The following is a 20,497-nucleotide window of genomic DNA, read 5'->3' on the forward strand; positions in this document are numbered from 1 at the left end:
GTGTTAACATTCTAACACACGATCGGACACAAATACAAAGATACAAATATCTGATGATGAAAAAGAGGAGCCATACAGGAAGAGGGTGTAAAGGTTGGTGTCAACTGGGAGAGACGGTGAGTTTTAAGAGCTTTTGGTGAAATGGTTGGTCATCATGTCCTACCTCCATAATGCTTTGCCCATTTCTGAATGTTCCAGACGTTTCCTTGTTCTGATCGGACCCTGACAATCTTCTGTTGACCCTAATGACTCCAGTTCTTACAGTGACGATTAGAAATATTCACATTATTATGTTGAATAATAATAAATAAATAAAAGTTGTTGTTATTAGATGAATGAAACCAAAAGTAAATGATTTGAAATGACGTGGATTTAATATTTGAACACTAAGATGAGTTTTTGCATTACAAGCAGTTTGATGTATTCCATCAGGGAGACACATTTATCTACTGTTCCTTAAACTGTTATAATCTTACCAACAGATGAGGATTATTACCTAAACAAAATCTCTAATTAATTGACTTGAGTCTGATCATCGACAATCAACAGCTAAATCTGCTCATCCAGTTTATCTGTGGGATTTTCCACAAATAATCCACGTCTGGATCCTCCTGTTCGACATTATCTTGTCAGATGCAGAATGACAATCGCATGTTCAGTGTCATGTGCTGTCACACTTCATTCTCACCTCCTTTTGTTTCCCGTTTCTCTCTCGTCTCATTTTCTTTCCACCTCCCCTCCCTTTTTCTCGTCTTCTCACCTTCCCGCTCCTCATCTCTCGAAAACAGAAGATGCTCCAGGAGTTGTCATTCTTGTTATAATCACATCCTCACTCTTTATCTTAAATCTGCATTTTTAAAAAGACACTTGACACGGCACGTGACATCTGTGTTTCAGACACATGGCAGCTTTGGGACTGTGTGAAATAGAACTTGAATACACTGTACAGAGCTCTCATTGCAGTTTACAGTATGCTGATGCGAGGACGCTCATTAAAATGTGAGTGTGTGTGTTTGTCTCAGGGGAGATGATGAAGAAGATTTAATTACCAGCTACGGTGTGTTGTTCTACTCATGCTGGGACGTGTCCAGTGGTTTCACCTTGGAGGAATGTCTCCCTAACAACAGACCAGAAATAACTTATCTTAAATAATCATCAATCTGATCGGCGCTGCCACGCTGGACGACCAGTTTTGCAGGTTTTCACTTGACTTGTGCTCGTGCAGAATTTCCCTTCTTAATAATATAGAGCAATGATGTAACACGTGTTCCTCTTTGCTGTAATCTACACATTGCATTTATGAAACAGACGGATACAAACAGGAAAACATATCTGCGCATCAGCTGTTTATTATAAAGTATCAATGATTCTATTATTCTATTTTCTACTGAGACTGTTCAATCAATGTGGTTGAAGGATTTGTGATGTGTTACAAAAAAGGGTTTATGGTTACAGACAGAATACATGAGAATGTTATATAAACACTGTATAAACATAGATGCATCAAAATACTAAAAAATAGAAGGCATAGCATGAGCCGCGTGTATTTCAATTATTTACAGCATAAATAATAAATAAGACTACCCGAGTCAAAAAGCTTTACAATACAGCACTATTCACTATTGGCATGAGCTACATCGTAATACTATGGAAAACATAGTACTAAAAACAAAGGTTTAAAGGTCAATTAAGTTATTAAAGTCCTACCTGTGTATAATTGTACTGTCATTTACCGCTAACCAGCAGACTCAGCAACTGGGCTCAACCAGGCTCAGCATGTGTATTATAAAGTTCCAGCAGTTTCATGAGGCCTATTCTTCCTGAAATAGGCTTAAAACCAAGATCTATTTGAATTAATCTATTTGTGGCGACGCCTCTGTTTGAGAAAGTCTGTTAAAAACATAGGTGGCTCCACCCAGATCTATTTAAAAACAGAAATAAAACCCACACATTTACAACATATTTCCTATTTACGCTACCAACCAATGTATTCAAATCTGTAAGAGGAAGTAAGGAAAAGTATATTAGACTAATGTTGGTTTTATTGTTGTACAGTATAGGATGTTAATACCAATGAGTACGCAGCACCGTGTAACCCAGTGATTAGGAAATATCTCTAATAACTGCATTAAGTCATATTGTTTAAGGCTGTGCACTTTGATTTCTTCCCCACAGGCACAGTTATGCACTAAATACTCTGTAAAATCAATGAAACTCATTTTGCATCTTAAAACCCTCCAGTCTGCCCTGTTGATACGACATGTTGCAGGACTCACGTTGCCGGGGGGGCAGTTGCAAAGGATGAAATATTTCCTGCTGTCGTCACTTAACTTTGAGGGTGTTACTCTTCCGTCGAGGCAGCTCCTTCTGGACCTGGCGTGCGCGCGTGCCCAATCCCAGGGACTGCAGCGACTCGGTGATGAAGCGCTGCGTGGGAGAGACGCACAGCATCACCAACAGCTTGGCATCGCCACCTAAAGGACAAGATGGAGAGTGACATGAAGTCAATATACAGTATATAGTGTTTAGGAATAAAATACTGATGTGCGGAATCTTTAAGATGGATGGGACATCACTGTTGGGTGGGAAAAGGTGTGTGTGTGTGTGTGTGTGTGTGTGTGTGTGTGTGTGTGTGTGTGTGTGTGTGTGTGTGTGTGTGTGTGTGTGTGTCACCTATGGCATCCTGAAGTAGATGGGTCAGTTTGCTGTTCCTGTAAGGGATGTGTGGTCTCTGTTCGGCCAGAGCTCCCAGGACGTCAGACAGAGCGGAGAGGCTGCGGTTTATACAGGACACCTCCCACAGAGCAGCGCCCGTCACTCCAGACATACCTGACACACACACACACACACACACACACACACACACACACACACACACATATATATATATTTCTGCTAAGGGAACATGAAGCGGTTGTACCAGTTTCAATCGACTCTTTTCCATCTTCAGATTTGTTTGCACAGTGAACCTGTGAATGATTTTGGTGTTTAAAATCTCAACTAAAAACATATTGAGATCACAATAACTGAAACCTGTTCACATTTAAACATGTCCTGTCATCAATCCCTTTTTTGTCAATACTGCCTATTGGATTGATGAGGCCTTGTATGAAACACCTTAGTCCATCTGGCTTTAAACGGAGCACACTGTATTGTTTAAGAATCTGTATTTTCCTGGAGAAAGAATTCAGAGAACATCCCCGAGCACTGAGGCCCGACACTCACCGACACATTCACTCCCTGCCAGATCCACCAGCTGCAGCTTGGTCCTGAATGGAGCCTGCGAGATACTGGGTCTGGGGGAGGGACAAGGCGAAAGGGAAGGTGAGGGGCAGGGAGAGGAGGCGGGGCTTGCCAGGAGCTCGTCAGATGGGTAGCGGGCAGCGAGGTCGGAACGGCGACAGCGCGGGCTCCACCACTCCTTCTGAGTGGAGCGCTGCATGTCCTTCTTGGCGCTCTGCAGCCTGCGGGCTGAATGGGAGAGATAGAAAGTTACAATACAGGAATACGTGGCCATCAGCTGTCACTTATATGCTAAAATGGGTGAGTCTGTGTGTGTGTGTGTGTGTGTGTGTCTCACCCAGGGCCAGTGCATTGGGGCTCTTGGAGGAAATGGTGAGAGTAACAATGAGGTGAGAGCGTGAAGATTCGGTGTGAACCAGTGTGGGACAGTGAGCCCTGAGTTTCAGAATGCTGCTGATGATCTGCATCACCTCGGAGGCGCTGGACACAGGTCTGTAAACCATGCAGAGAAAGGAAACACACACACACCATCACCTGGCATTTGGGCAGGAAGCACACACTGACCTTAAACATACAGTATGTAGAATTGGCTGCTCGACATCCCTCAATCAAAATTTGAAAAAAAAAGACGGTGTGAATCCGCATGGGATCATGGGAGTTGATGGGAGCCGATGTCTCATGTTCACAGATGAGGTGATGTATCTAAGTTTTATTCATATTGTGAATGTGTTTTATAAATTTTATATTTTTTCTTCGTCATACGTCTTATAAGTTATAACAGAGATGGGCAAAGCGGATGTGACGCAATTTACATGGGAACGAAATGATAAAATGACTGCACCTCCTGAACTAGTGCGACACACAGTCTATGATCACAAACAGGAAGTACTCACTCGTATGTAAGGGAGGGCACCTGGCTGGTACCAGAGGAGGTGGTGATGACGTCCCTGCGCTGGCTGCCGGCGTTCCCCTGCCCGTCTTTAGCCAGCAGGTCAAACACGTCGTTGTTGTACACTTCCATCACTGACACCTCCACTGTGTGGCTCTCCGCAGGCTTCTCAGAGATCAACCTGGGTCACACACAGGAAGAAATACACAGATAAACATCGGACAGGTCAAACAAGTACAGTCTACTCAGCTCTCTGTGCAAATTAGAAAAATAAGACACTCTGGAAATAAACAACAAAAGCCACAAAAGCCTCTTGAATTCACTCATTTCACTCTGTAAATTGAACAATAAATTAGTCCAGTGTCTCTCACCTAAAGAGCTCAGCAGCAGCCTGGGGGATGATACCCTGCTGTGCCTCCTGCTGCGCCGTTGAGGACACTTCTGACGAGTGCGATCCCATCATGGTGTGAGTCTTCCCACTTCCTGTCTGTCCGTACGCCATGATACACACATTATAGCTGCAGGGCCGGGACAGAGGCGGCATTCGATTAATGCCGAAGCCATTAAATCACATTATGTTGTTTGACATTTATTTCGTTCCCTTTGTTCTTCACCTGGAATCCCTCAGCTCACACAGGGTGGTGGTATTTGTATTGTTTAACACTTACCCGTCCAGCAGGGATGTAATCAGGGGCTTGACTTCCTCAAACACCGTGTCCTGGGAATCCTCTGGTCCATGAACCCTGGAGGAAACAACGTTACCACAGTGACCGCTAAATATCATATCATTAAAAAAAACATCTTACAGTAATGTGCACTGTGCAGAACGTGGAAGTTTTTAAAAGAAAACTCGAGAGCTACCTTTTTACTTTGAGGCTTTTAATCGAATTTTATTAATTAACCTTTAGACGTCTTAGACTGCTTTACAGTTTGTATCCTTTTCATATCTCTTTTAATCTATTTGAGTATTATTATTTTATCTTCATCATTTTAGCTCTTAGCTTTGATGGGTGGGGATATTGTTTCTATTTATTTTATTCTTTAAAGCACTTTGACACATTTTTTGTATGAAAATTGCCATAAAAATAAAGTGTGATTATTTTACCTCTCAAACTCAAACATCTTGTTTTGCACTGGCATCCCGGTCTTCAAGCAATTCACCATCACCGTGTCCTGAAAACACAAAAATAAGGAAAAACAACTAATTAGGAACGTTGACTTGAGTTAACAGCAACCAAATCAAATGTTCAAGTCTGTAACTCACATCACTGATCGCGTAGACCACTTCCTCAGATGAGGCAGGACTAAAAGTGAAAAGAAGCACAGTGTTAACATTGGATTACCTTCATTTATCATTCTGTATTTTATGGTGCTGACCCACCCTGATCCAGAGGTCGAGGACTGGACGTGGTCAAAGGATAGAACAGGTCGCACCCTGCAGTGAACTCTGATGTTACCTCTCAGCTCCTGTAGCAACACAAAGAAGAAACTGTTGATCTGCTGCAGTTCTTCTTGTACACACAACCCTTTACTTCTGGCCAATGTGGCAGTAAATCTTCTCTCCTCACCACCACTGTGTTGTGAAGTTCTTTCCTCCTCTGCCTCTCTGCCCTGCACCTCTCCTTCTCCTCCTCCAGAGAGCGCTCCAGAGCTGCAACACGGGCCTGCAGGTCTGAGTAGGGGAGGTAGAAAGTTTATTTTTAGACAAACAAGAAGACACCAACACTGAAAAAGCCTCCACTGGCTTCTCAGATGCATTAGACATGGCTCCATCACACGTGAATACACACCTGGCACCAAACATGCTCATTCTCACACACACACAAATGACATAACAGTAGATAAACAGGTTAAATATCTTCTTCTCCAGAGCATTAACTGACTGAGTGAATCAGTCTGTTTATTATTCCTTATTTTGGTATGTTCTCAATAAATTGAATTAAATGTGCGAGACAAGGTCAGAAACATGATCCGCTGTTGCTAGACCATAGTTTTGCAATCATGTGATTAAAAACAGTTCCAGGATGTTTCTCTTCATCTGGGTTCGACAGAATTATTCTACCAATCGAATATTACTTGTCCATGTATCAAAAAAAGAAAGCAAAATGGCCAATTCAAACAAAAATTGAATGATGTGTCAAACATTTTGGAATGGTGCATGTGGAATCCAATTTAGAACAGATTGCAAACTAGGTGAGCTACCAGGGGTCCCACTGGGTGAGATGCCCCCCAAAGATCTTAAACCTATAACGGAGGGTCGACCAATCTTTACATTTTGAAAAGTAAATTTTCGAAATGTTCAAAGCAAAGAGGCAAATATAGTTCAACAACAACGTAATATGAGAAAAACCAGCGAGTAGTTAAAGTCACAACCCGGTGGGGTTTGTAGCAGCACAGAATATAATAGTGTCATTGTGCTGTGATTACTGAGGGTAAATCTCTAAATTCCTCCTTCACCAGACATCAACAGTAAAAAGGTCAAGAAAAGCCACTTTGTTCGGAGCGGCTTGGAGTATTATGGCCTGGACAGCATGAGCTCAGGCTTATGTCTGCCACAGCGCCCGACGAGATCAGCCTATCGACAGAGCCGTGGAGACCAGCTGACTTTGCGGGACGGTGCGCGACAGAACAGTCAACCTTGGACTGGCTCGAGGGGAGGAGGAGGGGGGGGGGGGGGGGGGGGGGGGGGGGGGGGTGAGAGGTGAGAGAGGATTACTGGCACACACACACAGGCAGTGCATAACCTGTAACCCACTTCAGCAGGGACAAGTGGAAGTGTTGTAGGTAGTAAAAGGTAGAAAGTGTAAGACCAGGAGGTGGGAATTTAAAAAATGTCTAGACCACTAGAATGGAACTCAGTGGAGCTCATATCTCTGTCTGTTAGGAAACCACATTTACATTCACAAGATGGGGATTTCTATTTGGATCTGCATCACATTGCACACCATCCCCCCCCCCCCCATCAAGATCCATGAATTATTCTCCGAGAAATCAATGAAAATGTTAAAACGATGCCTCATCTCGAAAGTTAAAAATGAATTTGTGGATCAACACCAAAATTGAATGGGTTCTTTCCAGACTGAATAAAATAAATTCAGATATTGTCTCCTTAAATTCTCTATGCAGATTCGTTGTAAGGTTTAAAGTGACTTATTTTTGTATAGATTTTAGTAGGTCATCATATTTTGTGGGCATGGGTGTTATTAAATATTATCCAAAATGACATAACTCTGTTTTGATCAATCTTTAACATGTACTATAGATGTGAAAGACTCAAATACAATTGTCTGCTACATTATTGTTCATAGAGTTGAACTCTTATGTGCAGTTGAACTCCACTGTGCAGTCGACTGCCCACAGTCAAACTCAGTGTCCTGTTAAAGCACTGATCCAGTATTTGGCTCCTTTAAATTGGAAATAACTACAGGTCAGTATTAAGGGCACTTACTCTAATGGCCGCTCTCAACTCACTGCACACAGGCTCCGCCCTGTGAAGCCCAAACCAGAGAGCTTGTGCCACAAGGAAAACATTCCCCCTGAAACCAAACTTGTGCATGATGTCAAAGACGCTACATTCATGGCTCCACCCACTCAGATACTTACCCTGCACCTCGTCTCCACGGTGACCTTTCATGGAGGAGCTGGCTTGCTCCACTTTCTCCAGCAGCTGCTTGCTCTGCTCCTCCAGCTCGGAGGCAAAACTCACATACACTCCAAACACCTCACTCAGGTCCTGCTTCACCTCCTGCCACAAACACACAGAGGACTAGTGAAGTGTGGAGATGGGGTGTGTGACTGTACTCTTTGGTGTGTGTTTCTGTTTCCACACGACCTGCTCGGTGAATCTGTACCTGGATTCCCGACAGGAGTTTGGTGAGGCCGGCCCGGGTTTCATTCTGTGCCTCTCTCTGGTGCTGATGATGATGGTGCAGCGCTCTGGTCTCCTCTTCATGGTCGTGACGTAGTTTCCCCAGACACTGGAAAAGGATATAACATCAACATGATCATTTAAGCAAAGTACAGTATGTGAGGCAGTTGGGTTGGATACTTTTACTTTTCATTCTTTCTTAACTTCTTATTTTCTGAAATAATATTGTCTGGTTTGATCCTCAACTGCTGAGTGGTTAAGAACATGGAAGAATACAAATAGATGGTTTCTCTTATAGACACACAAGATAGTAGGCAATGATAATAATGTCATTCAGCATCACAGAATCCTGTTTTGTCATAACCCCCCCAAAAAACCCACAGATATCTTGGATATTGCATCTTCAAAGCCTTAAGAAGATTAACTGGATGTGTGAACCTCTATTATTTTATTTGCATGGTTTCAGCAACTTAGATTAATGCATGAGACAAAGACGTTAAAAAATCAGAGTGCTGTTGCTTGATTGTAACTCCAGTATTTGTCTCTTCATCTGGGTTTGATTATTCTAACAATTAAATACTTGTTACTTATCGATGTAGCGAAAAGAAACCTGGTCAATTCTTACAAAACTCTGACTTGGCCTGGCTATGTTGATGTGGATATTTGGTGCATGAAATAAAACACATCTTTAAAACTACATACAAGATCTTTCCAGCAGGTAGTTTGACAGGCCACAGTGTGAAAAGTACAGGTGGAACATGCACAGTGTGGAAGTATAACTTTTCTCACCATAACAGAAATAATGTGACACTTATCGTGATTATTATCGGTGTGGACCGATATGAAAACTGTCCTCAAGCCCCAGGTCCAACAAGTCATTGTTAATTGATATTAAATACACTCTTACACATATGAAATGCAATTAACAAAGCATGTGAGTCATTCATAAAAAACCTTGAGCCATTCAGGAAGACAGAATTAATGACGATAGACACAGCTAATGCAGAGTAGAATAGACGGTTAAGCCTGTGCTGTGGGTGATGAGGGACAGAATAAATCTTCTTACGTCTGCAAGTCTCAGATGAAGAATAGCATTCTCCGTCTCCAGCTCCAGTATCAGCTCTTCTTTACTCTGAAAACACAAATACATGAAAGTAAATGCACATCGCAACTCGTGTGTATGTGCTCAGTTGCTGGATGAAGCTGCCACACACTTGACATTAGTCACTTACCCTCAGTTTGTGCTCCAGCAGATGAACCTGGTGGGCAAATATCTGGTCCCGGTTGATAAAGAGAGGCATTTTTTTTACTTCCCTGCAATAAAAAAAGAAGACGGTGGTAAGGAGGTAGAGGAGGTGAGAAAGATCTTCCTCCTCACCTCTTTCCTTCTCATCTGAACATGTCGTGTCCTCTCAGGTCAAGTAATCCGATTAGAGCCGGTCAACAGTAACTCAACTGTGCTCACCTGTCTGTGTGAGGAGGCCTCCAGCAGAGGCACTGCAGCCGAACCACAGCCTGAAACTACCCAGGATTCACTGTGTGTTTCATTTTCGGCTGCTGCTGCAGAAAACCGACATTGTTTAGGTCTTGAGGACGCAATAATTCACGTGATTCACGGTCTTTTTTTAACTTTAGAGCAGGAGGAAACGGCTGCAGCAGCACCAGCAGAACCAGCAGGCGACTGGTGGCCGGCAGGGGGCAGCAGAGCCCTCGCGGAAGCGGTAAACATTGCGAAGAAGAAGACGCAGCACTTCCGCGTTGTCACAGTTTACCTCAAGTAGCTCAGCAGCGGTGCTTCCTGACACAAAATGGCTAAACTTAAAGACAAAAGACGAGAGAAAACCAGCGTCGCCACTGAGGTGAGACGTCGGAAGTGGTTTATTTGCCTCTAGCCAGCTAGCAGCTCTTTAGCCAACGCTTGCTAAGAACTGTGTCCCACGTTCAGCCTGTGGAAATGTCGCTCATTCATCCGCTGCCCTTTTTTTTGTGATTATTGTGTTTATTTAATCAATGTATTTAATCGATTAACTTCATGTCTTGATCGCAGATTGATCGATTGGAGGAGAGGCGAACGCGTTGCCACGACAACCTGGAGAGGGCGGAGTTCAAGAGCAGGAAGGAGCAGCTCTCTGACAGGGAGAGGTGAGGAGGAGGAGGAGGAGGAGGTGGTTATTACATGGTGCTCAAGGATGGTGTGTTGTTTATTTTTCAAGTGAGGAACAGAACAATGCCAGACATACATGTGTACGGTGGCCGAGTGAGCTCAACGCGCTGTGAATTAAGAAAACATCATCATCAATCAATAACCTGGCAGCTCCAGGGTTATTCTCTAATGGACTATCTGACCTTATTCGTGTAAATCATTCATGCTTTGACATGGGTCTTACATTTCATTCATTATGGTCATAAAAGTCTGAAATTAAGAAGTTGTTGAAACCAGCATTTGACTTTAAAAATCTGATGTCTGGTGCTGTTTTACTTGAAAAATGTTTTTTTTAATCTATACCTCCTGAAACCTCATGAATGACTTTGAGTTGAAGGCTCCTGATTGAGGCGTTTGTCTCCGTCTCGTCTTTTCTCCTCCACAGACAGGAGCTGGAAGATGAAATGGGGCTCATGAATGAAAGGGTGCAGAAACTGGGTGAGACTGAACGCTTTGTTCAGAGCACGATTTCACCTGTTTACTCAAACCAGACTATTTTTTAGATAAACATCTGTTAAATACTCGTTCACATGAAGGATTACACCCACCCACCACATCCTTATTTGATTTCACAAACTGTTGTGTCTATATATAAGAATATACATTTTACAGATGGCATGCACTATGTTCTACGTGGTGACTCACACTGTTAAAATAAGGAACATTTAAGATTTTACCAGAAATAAATCTGTTGCCACGTCTAAATGTGTTCTGCCATACCAAGAGGAAGCCTGCCAGTACCACACATTAACGCCTGCGCACCCATCTTGTGTTTCTTTTCCAGACAAGGAGCTGGAGACATTACGAGGAGAGAATCGGAAGAACATGGTGCTGTCGGTCGCTCTGCTCGCCATCAGTGCTCTATTCTACTATATGTTTTTCTACAACGAAGAGGACTCGTGATATCAAACAGCTTCTCCGAGGGACCCACTGCTCTTTCTAGAGCAATGATGTGAAAAAAGAGGGAAAAAGTGCATGGATGCAATACCTCAGTTCTGCCTGCAGGTGGCATCATTTAATTGTCCCTTTTTTCATCTGGACATCAAACTGGTTTCATGGTCAGGCCACAGCTTTCTCAGCAGGGACGCTGGGGATGTTTAAACACTGAATACTCATCTGTGTGGATTTCTCTGTCAGTGCAGCTGAATATGTTTCACATCTCACTATTTCTTTTCTTAAACTTTTGAAATTACATCTATTTTTCAAATCTCATTGCAAGCTGGAACCTGGTGGTGCTATTGGTATTACTCAGTTTATGTGAACAGAAAATAATGAAGAGGCTATTTCTCTATTTATCTTGTAACAAAATGAATAGTTAATCAACATCAGACTTGCCCGTTCATCATCCGATGATATCCCCAACCCAAACTTGAGGGGAACTAAATAAGCATTTTTGCTGTATTTTATAAAATGTGTTTATAACTGCCTTTTAATGACATATATAGATAATAGTGTATGAGCCACATGATGCAGTGATACATGTCAGACAGTTCGATGGATGGAGATGCTGCAATTGTTTTTCTTTGTAAATGTGATCAGGTTGTTAGGGGATTCACACAGGACCTGAAGAATGTATTGTTTTCATGACACCCCAATGCAAACCATTCACAGATAAGAAGAACTCAAAGATGCCAAAGATGTTTGTGAATGTTGTTTCACCAGTTACTTGGTCATGAATACATATTAAACGCTTTACATTCAGTTTGGAAGCACATTGTGTTCATTATCTGCAGCGCTTTTAAAAAACACATTTGATATTATTTAGAAAATCAAATTTGGATCACTTATTAGATAACTATCAGCTTTAAATTTAGAAATGAAACTTGTGGTTCAAACTAGTCCAACAAATGTGTCCTCATGAGGACGTTTGACGCTGGAGACAGATTTAGAGGAGGAGGGTTTTGTCACCCATGCTGGGATCAGTGTGGCACCAGAGGATGGTCTGAGGACAAGGCTGTTTGTGAGTCTTTCAGCCTTCCTCTCTATTCTGAGAGAAGAAGAATATCAAACAGCATTCCTGATATTGATCCTCATCTCTTTCAAAAAGATGAGACAAGACAGAATCTTTTTAAGACACTTCATTACCCATGTTCCCATTTTATGGACTAAATAGACTAAATATGTGAAATAATTGCTATGTTGCATTCAAATTCCCCTACTGTAACTGTATCATACAATTACAGCCTTGTCTCCCATCATCTGTCACTATTGTAGCCTTAGAACCGTTTTCTTTTCTGAGACTCAAACAAAAGAACATATTCAGTTCTTCAGACGTTCATATCCCCACTCTGAGGTTTAACCTTTTCTACCTATAGTTTAAAACCTATACAGTTTTCAGTCCTGCATTTAAAAGTTGCAAAAATGTTATAACGCAGTAGTTTTATTTCCGTGGATTTGCCCATCCACTGATTCTGGCTTCGGTTTATTTGTCACGATTAAAGTTTCCTTAGTCAGCAAATCATCAAATTCCCAAAAATCGATCACAACACCGCGTTAGTCCGCCTCCTGATAATTTTTCCAACTTTCCCACAGACTGTCTGTGATACTCCGCGACAAGCCTCTTGGTTTCAACTGCAAATCTTTAAAAAACAATCACAGATACATACCTGGGTTAAAAAAGAAAGCTAAATCACTCATCATCATATTCTTAGCTGTGGATTAAAACAGCGTGTAACAATCCTGTTGCAAGATGGTGAAGAATTAACTGAAATTAATAACATCAATGCCACAGAGGAATAAGTAAGTCAGACAGTACTTGTTATTGGAATCAATTACTCTGGAACTCTCTCCCTCTCATCGTCCCTAAAGTAATCTGAAAACACGTTTTTATTCTTCAGCCTTTCAATGTGCCTAAAGTCTTGTGCTGTGTAGTAATATGACTGCTCTTGTTATCGTTATTTTTATTATCACTGCCTATTTGTTATCACATTTTTATTTTTTTATTTTTTAAAACTACTTTGGATCAACAATGATGTCTTTGAAGTGCTATTGCATAAAGTTAAACTCCATTCTCTAAACAAAACAAACACAGGCACCAAAGGTTAAACACGACTACCACCCTGTTGTCATCGATGACACACCACCACTCAACATGCACGGGTCCAGTCATCTTACTTGAGGACCATGCAACAGTAAATGTCATCCATATTTCTGAAGCTCCGCGGGATGATCTGCTCCACAGGATGAGCAGAGAGGTCATGATCAGGCAGATCATCCTGTTTATGTTGTCGTTTGGGACAACGTGATCTCTCCCTGTGGCGAGAGAATACGTGAGTCGTTTCTTAATAACCAGCGTTTATGTTTGTCTTCCACCAGCCTCTCCCTGCCCAAACCCGAAAGAAGAATTATTCCCAGCACGGCGATGGAAAGTGTTTTACCAAAAACCCCCAAACCCAGGATAATCTCAATGGATGTAGCATGTGATGTGAATGAACAATTCACGTGCAGGAATGTGCAAATAAATATTTTCAGTGATTCTTCAGTAAAGATATTTTTTCCTGCACTGCTCAGAGTGCAGTGTTTTGCAGTTCTGTGTCTAGTGTGGAATGATTGCTGAGGAGTGTTTAGCTGGTGTTATCTGGTGGCTAGTGTTTGGTGTTGGTTAAAGATAAAATAGTTCTTGGATCAATTGTTTGATTTTGCAAGACAAAGGTTTTGTGAGTGTAGCTTGAATGTGGTGGTTAACTTAACCCTACGTTTCAGAAAATGAGTTTAAGCAATTCAGAAATACTGCAGTTATTGATAATTGTCTATTTACAGGATTTGTTGCCAATTAAAAAAACACGTATCCCTTCTTTTCTTTGGCAGGTTCTTTTAGTTGTGGTGGGAAAACTCTGGACAGCTCAGCAAATAGTTGTTTGTGTGCCCTCCCTCCCACACACACTATTATCACCAGCACAGTCCACGTCACGCCTACACACACTCATCCTCTCATCCCCAGATAAAGCGAGTGTAAACAAGCCCATTATGCAACGCCGCTGTGGGATTTAAAGGCCGATTGTTGTGGACGTGCCTCAGACTAGTTTGAATATTTGTTTTCATGTGGTCTTTGATACTATTGCTCAGTTAAAACTGTTTTAAAAATAAGCCAGTCAAAGGGGAAATTCACAGTCAGGTCTGAATATTTTCAGGTTACACTGTTGTTCAGTGATTTTTGATTATAGATTTGGCTTTTAAAGTTTTCTGTGTTCATTATTCTTCCATGTAAGAAGTCCCTCTGTTTGACTATATACTCCTGCACAGTCAGATGGTGACCGTGTTTGCTGTTTTGCTTTTCATGACACTGTCACACGGCCTCAGGTTTTGCTATGACTCAAATAAAAAGAAAAGAAGAAGAGCACTTCTTCTGAGCACCAAAATGCCAGATGTCACTTTGAATACTTTTAGTTCTTGAGCAGAGCGATGTTTGAGCTCGGCCGCAGCAGGTGGAGGTTCGCGGTCTGCACTCGGGTCAGACTTCGTGACGTAACTCTTCTGCTGCTGTTCGGTGACGTCTGCAGGGTCTGAACCTTTCTTGTTGCCCTTTGTGGTTCGGTTCACTTGAAGCAAATGACACGATGAAGTGTTTATAACAGACGTCAGCTCACATGTCAGTAACATTTCATTTTAGTGTCATCACAGACGTGGTACCGGCCTAAATGCATATAAAAATAGCAATACCACAATAAAAATGTGTAGCAAAAGTATTACCAGCAATCAGTAATTATTAAGTAACTTCGAACTAAAACTAAATTTATTAAACTGCACAATAATAGATAAAAGTGATGTGATTCCGAGTCTATTTGGCCTCAAGTATATTAGAATGAACGGGAGAAAGAGAAAGTCTTCCTGATTGAACTTACACTGAGATTCATCACCAAAAAAGTACTTGAATTAGAATCCACCTTGTAAGAGTTGTATGATGTTATTGCCTTAATTTATAATTTAATGTGTAAGCAGCATTTTACTCTTTCAAGGCAGAGGTAGTTTGGTGGTTAGATTTAAAACAGATGTGTTATAAGCTGATTTATGCATAAAACCTTTGAAAAGTATTCGCAACAACATATAAATACGTAAAAGTGCAATATTTTCTATATGAAGAGGGGTAGAGGTATAAAGTAAGATACTGTAAAATAGAAAAAAGATAGTAAAGAAACCCCACAGTTGCACTTAGGTACAATGTTTGGATAAGTACATGTAGTTGATTTCATCTTTGTAAGCCTTTGGCACCTTTTTGTCGTCTCACAGTCCTTTCCCAACTTTTCTGGGTCGTGCCTGAGATGGATTTCTTTTACTTTTTTAATTTGAAAAGTTGTATTGTTTCTAATGACGTCTGAGTTTTGCCCAAAGTCTGCCATGTGCAGTAGAGTCCATAAATATTTAAAACCATGACACATCGTTTTCACTCACATTGGATGTAAATCAACCTCGCTGTCATGTTCCTTCTGCACTTATCATGATTTCAAAAGTGTCTTTGACTCATTTCTCTGTAACAGCCGGCATTTAAATCAGATAATAGAACAGAGTTTTAAGTCCTCATGCCCAGATACTAATGCAAGTCATATTCCTGAGGCTCTGGGCTGATCACACATGAATTTATCTAATTTCCATATTCGTCATCATGGCTACAGTCAGAGCGCTGATGAATCTTTTAATGAGGAGTTCCTCCAGAAGAGAAGCTGAGGCCAGAGTCAAGTAGAGGGGTGAGACAGGAAAGTGAGGGGTGTAGAGAGGTAGAGAAGATAGACACAAAGGTGGTTGTCAGGTTACGAACGTTACACACCTCTGCACTGTTCTGAGTGTAGAAGGTGGGGGTCATTAGTGTGTCAGTGGGATCCAGAGACAGTTGTAGGTTGTCGGACCTCATTGCGGTGCCAGTTACGTGATAAAACCCTGTCTCGTAATCAGAGGTCGGGTTCTTTTTCGTGTATGTAAACTGCTTCCCCACCAAGTAATAACCTAATGTGGCAGCTGGTAGGTCTTTTTAATTTAAAAGATATTTCAGAGGAGTTCCAAATCCACATAACCCAGGTGTTCTACTGTTTTAATACATTATCATTTGGTCTGTGGGGTTTTAGCAAGCTGTTTCGGTATCTATGCCAGACCATCGTGAATTACATCCATCCATTATCTATACCGCTTATCCTTTGAGGCTGGCGGGGGGGGGGCTGCAGCCTATCCTAGCTGACATTGGATGAGGGGGGGGGGGGGGGGGGGGGGGGGGGGGGGGGGGGGGGGTTCACCCAGTGTGTCAAAGTGTAAGGAGACAAACAAAATCACACATTTGGTCAACTTAGTGTCCAAGTAACCTTTGGACTGTGAGAGGAAGCCAGAGTAACCGGAGAAAACAAATGCAGACATGCAAACTCCGCACAGAAACACCACAGCCAAACTGGGATTCAAACTTGCTGTAAATAATAATATTAGGTATAATTTGTATCTGCCCTTAAAAAATTTTCCTATTTTCTATATTTACGTCATGTATTCAAGTGCTTATTAAACTCAATGTACCTTGAAATGTCCCCCACCAACACAATAACCCACCACAGCACACAGTGGGGGGTTATTGTCCCCCCCCCCCCTCTCTCTCACAGACACACACACACACACTCAATACAGACATAAAGGCAGCACATGCACAACCACCCACAATCTGGTAAATTGCACATGACACAATCCTGGTCGGAGCCAGGCTACTAACAAGCACACTCATACAGTACAGTCCTGTGTCAACACGTGCACGCGCACACACACACACACACACACACACACACACACACACACACACACACACACACACACACACACACACTATTTTAACTACAAGTCTAATTTTATGATTTATGATGGGGATTTTCTTTTTGTTCACACAAGGAAGACAAGTCCGCATAATGAGATTTAGGTCTCTACAACATGAGTAACATCTGGACTACACACAAACACACACACATACACACACACACACACACACACACACACACACACACACACACACACACACACACACACACACACACACACACACACACACCAGTGTTTGAACAGACCACAGGCAGAGGGACAAAGGCAAATGATTATAGCTATTATTGCAAAGCAGATTTTATGCAGCTGATGTCGGCTTTTCTGTGCTTTTTCAAGAGATAAAATGTGTGTGTGTGTGTGTGTGTGTGTGTGTGTGTGTGTGTGTGTGTGTGTGTTCATCGTGGTAAATCCCAGTGTCTAATAATCACCATGTAGGAGATTTCAATGATTTTTCCTGGACTCCACTTTGCTCTTCACATGAAGTCCGATCAGAGACGAACGCCTCTATTGATTTTTTTAGTCTGTCTCTTCTTCTGCCATCTGTATCTCAAACATTCCTGCGACATCACGTCCATATGAATATAAGACAACGACCCGGCAGAGAAGCATAAAACATCAATTAGTGTGATTACACAATCGGTAACGCCAAAGCCTTTTCCATCGAGCTAATGTCTAACTCAGTAATAGTGATGTTGCTACACAACTGTAATTAATGTTATTAATGAGGGAATCTTTCGACTGTGTACTTTGGTAATTGCCTGGAGAGCTGCTCAGGTCTGCTCTGATTAAGCATTACATAATTCAAACACTGCTACTGGCCGCTGTTTAGTCTAATGGATGTCATATAAATAAAGGTCTACAGGTGAATTTCATAGTTGTTAATATTAACCTCGCCGCTGAGAAGACATGACATCGATTAAATAAGAGCTTGTCATTGTTTGAATTAACAAAAGTCCCACGTGCGTTACTGGCACTGCTAGAATTTAAATCATACCTTTAAAATCAATGTCTATAGTGTCAAATGTGAATAAGTAAATTCCTACTGTATAAGTGTAGAGGCTAAAAAAAAAGCTCCAACCCCCCCGATCGCTACAGCACAGACTGGCACCGCTTGGGTAAGATGGCAGCTTTCGAACCAGGGTTATTTTAGCTTCATTCCTGGAAAGTGGCAGGAAGTAGAGATGCAGCGTCCATCTATATTTGCAGTCCTTGGTGTATTATACATAGTGATGAATGGAAACCAAACGTAAATTCTACCCATCTGGCTTTTATAACTGTGTTTGACAAATCTACACTCACAACTGTAAGAACCTTTTTCTTCTATAGTGGCTGAGTTTGTATGTTTCTGTTCACTGGGTTAAGTGGATTGCTGATGTAAAAGAATAATATATATTACTACCTTTACAAAAAAATATAAAATAGCAATAACTTTCATAAATATTGTTGTATTGAATTAATTGTCACTTTTATATCTACGAATGAGTTACGTGACATCTAATAGAATGAATCGTTAAGCACTATATATGGCGTCCTGTGCCATGTGTACAAACAGGTGGCTGGCTGCCACAGAGAGCGGCCGAGAGCAACATCTGTTAAGCTGGAGAAAACAAACCCTGAGTGAACAAACATGTTCTGCTCTCACGGTGATCGGGTCCATTAGTGGTCCTCGCCATCCTTCACCTTTCCCCCAGTTTGTGGTCGGCCTTAAAATGACTGAAGGCTTCGCCGATCTCCAACTGGACATCATTACGGCTGATAGGCCACGTGAAGAGGAAGTGTTGTTGTGTGAGAGCTGTGGTGGACACGTTGAGTGGGGCTGAGCTTTATAACAGGGTCAAAGGAACAAACAGGAAAAGAGATGCAGTCCTGTTTGGTAATGTGTGTTGTGAAAAGAGCCCAGGTAAGGACACACCGGCTGAAAATGACAGGGTGGCTACAGCATCGGCGTCTCATGGACTCAAATCTAAAGGTTCATGGTGAAATAAAGACATTTTTAGTTAAGCAATTTAATTTGACTCCAAAAGAAACAGTTTCTTATTAATAAAACATGATCTATATTCAGGTACCTATCATGAACAAATCTATTTCTTGTGTGGGATTAGTAACTTAGCACATGTTTTTTTGTCACATGTTGATTTATACACATACTGGGAAAGTATCTTATATTAATTTGCTGGGGCTGATGGGGACGTTTTGGGAACCCAAAACCTGCTGATGACGATTTCAGGACAAACCAACTCTCCATCTTCTGTCAGTAAATATGACAAAATGGCCATTTGGCTCGAAACTGTCATTGCAAAGAAGCTGATTCTCCGTATGTGGAAGGTGGATTGTTTAACAACATTCGTTTTTTATCAAGAAATGTCAAACTCACAACATCTGGACTGAGGTTATAGTAAAGATAAAGGTTTGAATCTGCACTGAAATTCATCCATGACTAGAACTGAATGTTGAGTCTAAAGCGAAGCAGCCTCGTCTGTTCAATTCTACCTTAACAAGACCTGCAGAGGTCTACTAGTATCTTTGCATATGACCAAGTAGTTTCATAAACTGTTAATAAAGCTTTTGAATGTCTTTGATTTAATGATCTTATTCTGCCGTTATTTTAAACAGCTCTATAGCTCCTTATTCTTTTCCTACCGCTTCAGACGTGTGAATATCTTATTTTATCTTATCAAGTCTTTCCATTTACAAACTTTTCTACAATTCATCTTGAGCACTCAATCCAATAACTCATTTATATTTAATTTAATGTTCAGAAATTACGTAACCGTGCTCATGAGGCATGGGTGTCGCAGGCCATGTTCAAAGTGGGAATCACCGAGTTAATATATGCAGGAGGTGAAAGCTGGTTGATACACATATTTAAATTGTACTATGAGTAAGAGGGAATATAAAGTGTTGTGTGGGAACCTACGTGGAAGCTGGATGCAAAACAGTTTGCGAGGGAGTTGAAGCTGTTGCATGCACGACTGTGGCGAATATTTTCCATATCGCAACAAATTAAAAGTCGTGACGACTCTTAAACCGAAACAAAAAGGACTGTACACTAACCAGAAGGTTGGCGGTTTGATCCCCCTCTTCCCCATTCCCTGTGCCGAAGTGTCCATGGGCAAGACACAGAGCCCATGAGATATATAGAAAGTGCTGCACACAAAAGCACAATATGGATCTGTGTGTGTGTGTGTGTGAATGGCAAAACTATAAAAGCTGCTTTGAGTGGTCATCAAGACTAGAAAAGAACATCTACCATTCAAATGTTGCCACATTTTAGGCAACATGACATGTCCAGATGTTACAATTTTCATTTATTGCCATTATTCTTGAACTATGACTCTCAGTGGAGCACATATCTCCACCAAGGCCCAACATTACTCTTACGAAACCACAGTTAAATTCACCATTTCAATCTGCAGCAAATTGCACACACGCATTTATTATTCATAGAGAAATCCACGAAAATGTTGAAAAATCTCGTAAAGTTAAAGATCTGCACCGAAATTCTCCTTCGGAA

At 41.6% G+C, this 20,497-nt stretch overlaps 2 protein-coding genes across 3 annotated transcripts; one reads left to right on the plus strand and one right to left on the minus strand.

The window, feature by feature from the left end:
• Positions 1-1,319: 1,319 nt before the first annotated feature.
• Positions 1,320-9,621, minus strand: kif25 (kinesin family member 25). Of its 2 annotated transcripts, XM_034579833.1 has the most exons (16): positions 9,466-9,621; positions 9,233-9,314; positions 9,067-9,132; positions 7,984-8,109; positions 7,736-7,877; positions 5,701-5,804; positions 5,514-5,599; positions 5,397-5,436; positions 5,238-5,305; positions 4,801-4,875; positions 4,504-4,650; positions 4,137-4,313; positions 3,581-3,735; positions 3,226-3,471; positions 2,674-2,829; positions 1,320-2,474 (listed from the first exon to the last, which is right to left on the minus strand). In XM_034579833.1, the coding sequence occupies exons 2-16, from the start codon at positions 9,299-9,301 to the stop codon at positions 2,323-2,325; spliced, it is 1,809 nt and encodes a 602-aa protein (XP_034435724.1). In that variant the 5' UTR covers positions 9,302-9,314; positions 9,466-9,621; the 3' UTR covers positions 1,320-2,322. The 2 variants fall into 2 exon arrangements, with proteins under 2 accessions (XP_034435724.1, XP_034435725.1); XM_034579834.1 differs by having other exon boundaries at positions 9,233-9,621.
• Positions 9,622-9,714: 93 nt separating this feature from the next.
• ccdc167 (coiled-coil domain containing 167) lies at positions 9,715-11,544 on the plus strand. The gene is made up of 4 exons (XM_034579839.1): positions 9,715-9,859; positions 10,048-10,142; positions 10,589-10,641; positions 10,988-11,544. The coding sequence occupies exons 1-4, from the start codon at positions 9,809-9,811 to the stop codon at positions 11,104-11,106; spliced, it is 318 nt and encodes a 105-aa protein (XP_034435730.1). The 5' UTR covers positions 9,715-9,808; the 3' UTR covers positions 11,107-11,544.
• Positions 11,545-20,497: the final 8,953 nt, after the last annotated feature.

The sequence above is a fragment of the Hippoglossus hippoglossus genome, chromosome 24, assembly GCF_009819705.1.
Source record: "Hippoglossus hippoglossus isolate fHipHip1 chromosome 24, fHipHip1.pri, whole genome shotgun sequence".
Classification (NCBI taxonomy): Eukaryota; Metazoa; Chordata; class Actinopteri; order Pleuronectiformes; family Pleuronectidae; genus Hippoglossus; species Hippoglossus hippoglossus.

Excerpts from the sequence above, each read along its gene's own strand:
- ccdc167 (XM_034579839.1), top strand. The coding sequence starts at position 9,809 with ATGGCTAAACTTAAAGACAAAAGACGAGAGAAAACCAGCGTCGCCACT. Across the intron at positions 9,860-10,047 it reads AAACCAGCGTCGCCACTGAG|ATTGATCGATTGGAGGAGAG; the intron begins GTGAGACGTCGG and ends TCTTGATCGCAG. Across the intron at positions 10,642-10,987 it reads TGAAAGGGTGCAGAAACTGG|ACAAGGAGCTGGAGACATTA; the intron begins GTGAGACTGAAC and ends TTTCTTTTCCAG.
- kif25 (XM_034579833.1), bottom strand. The coding sequence starts at position 9,301 with ATGCCTCTCTTTATCAACCGGGACCAGATATTTGCCCACCAGGTTCAT. Across the intron at positions 5,306-5,396 it reads TGGTCTACGCGATCAGTGAT|GACACGGTGATGGTGAATTG; the intron begins GTGAGTTACAGA and ends TTGTGTTTTCAG. Across the intron at positions 4,876-5,237 it reads AAGATGTTTGAGTTTGAGAG|GGTTCATGGACCAGAGGATT; the intron begins GTAAAATAATCA and ends TGTTTCCTCCAG.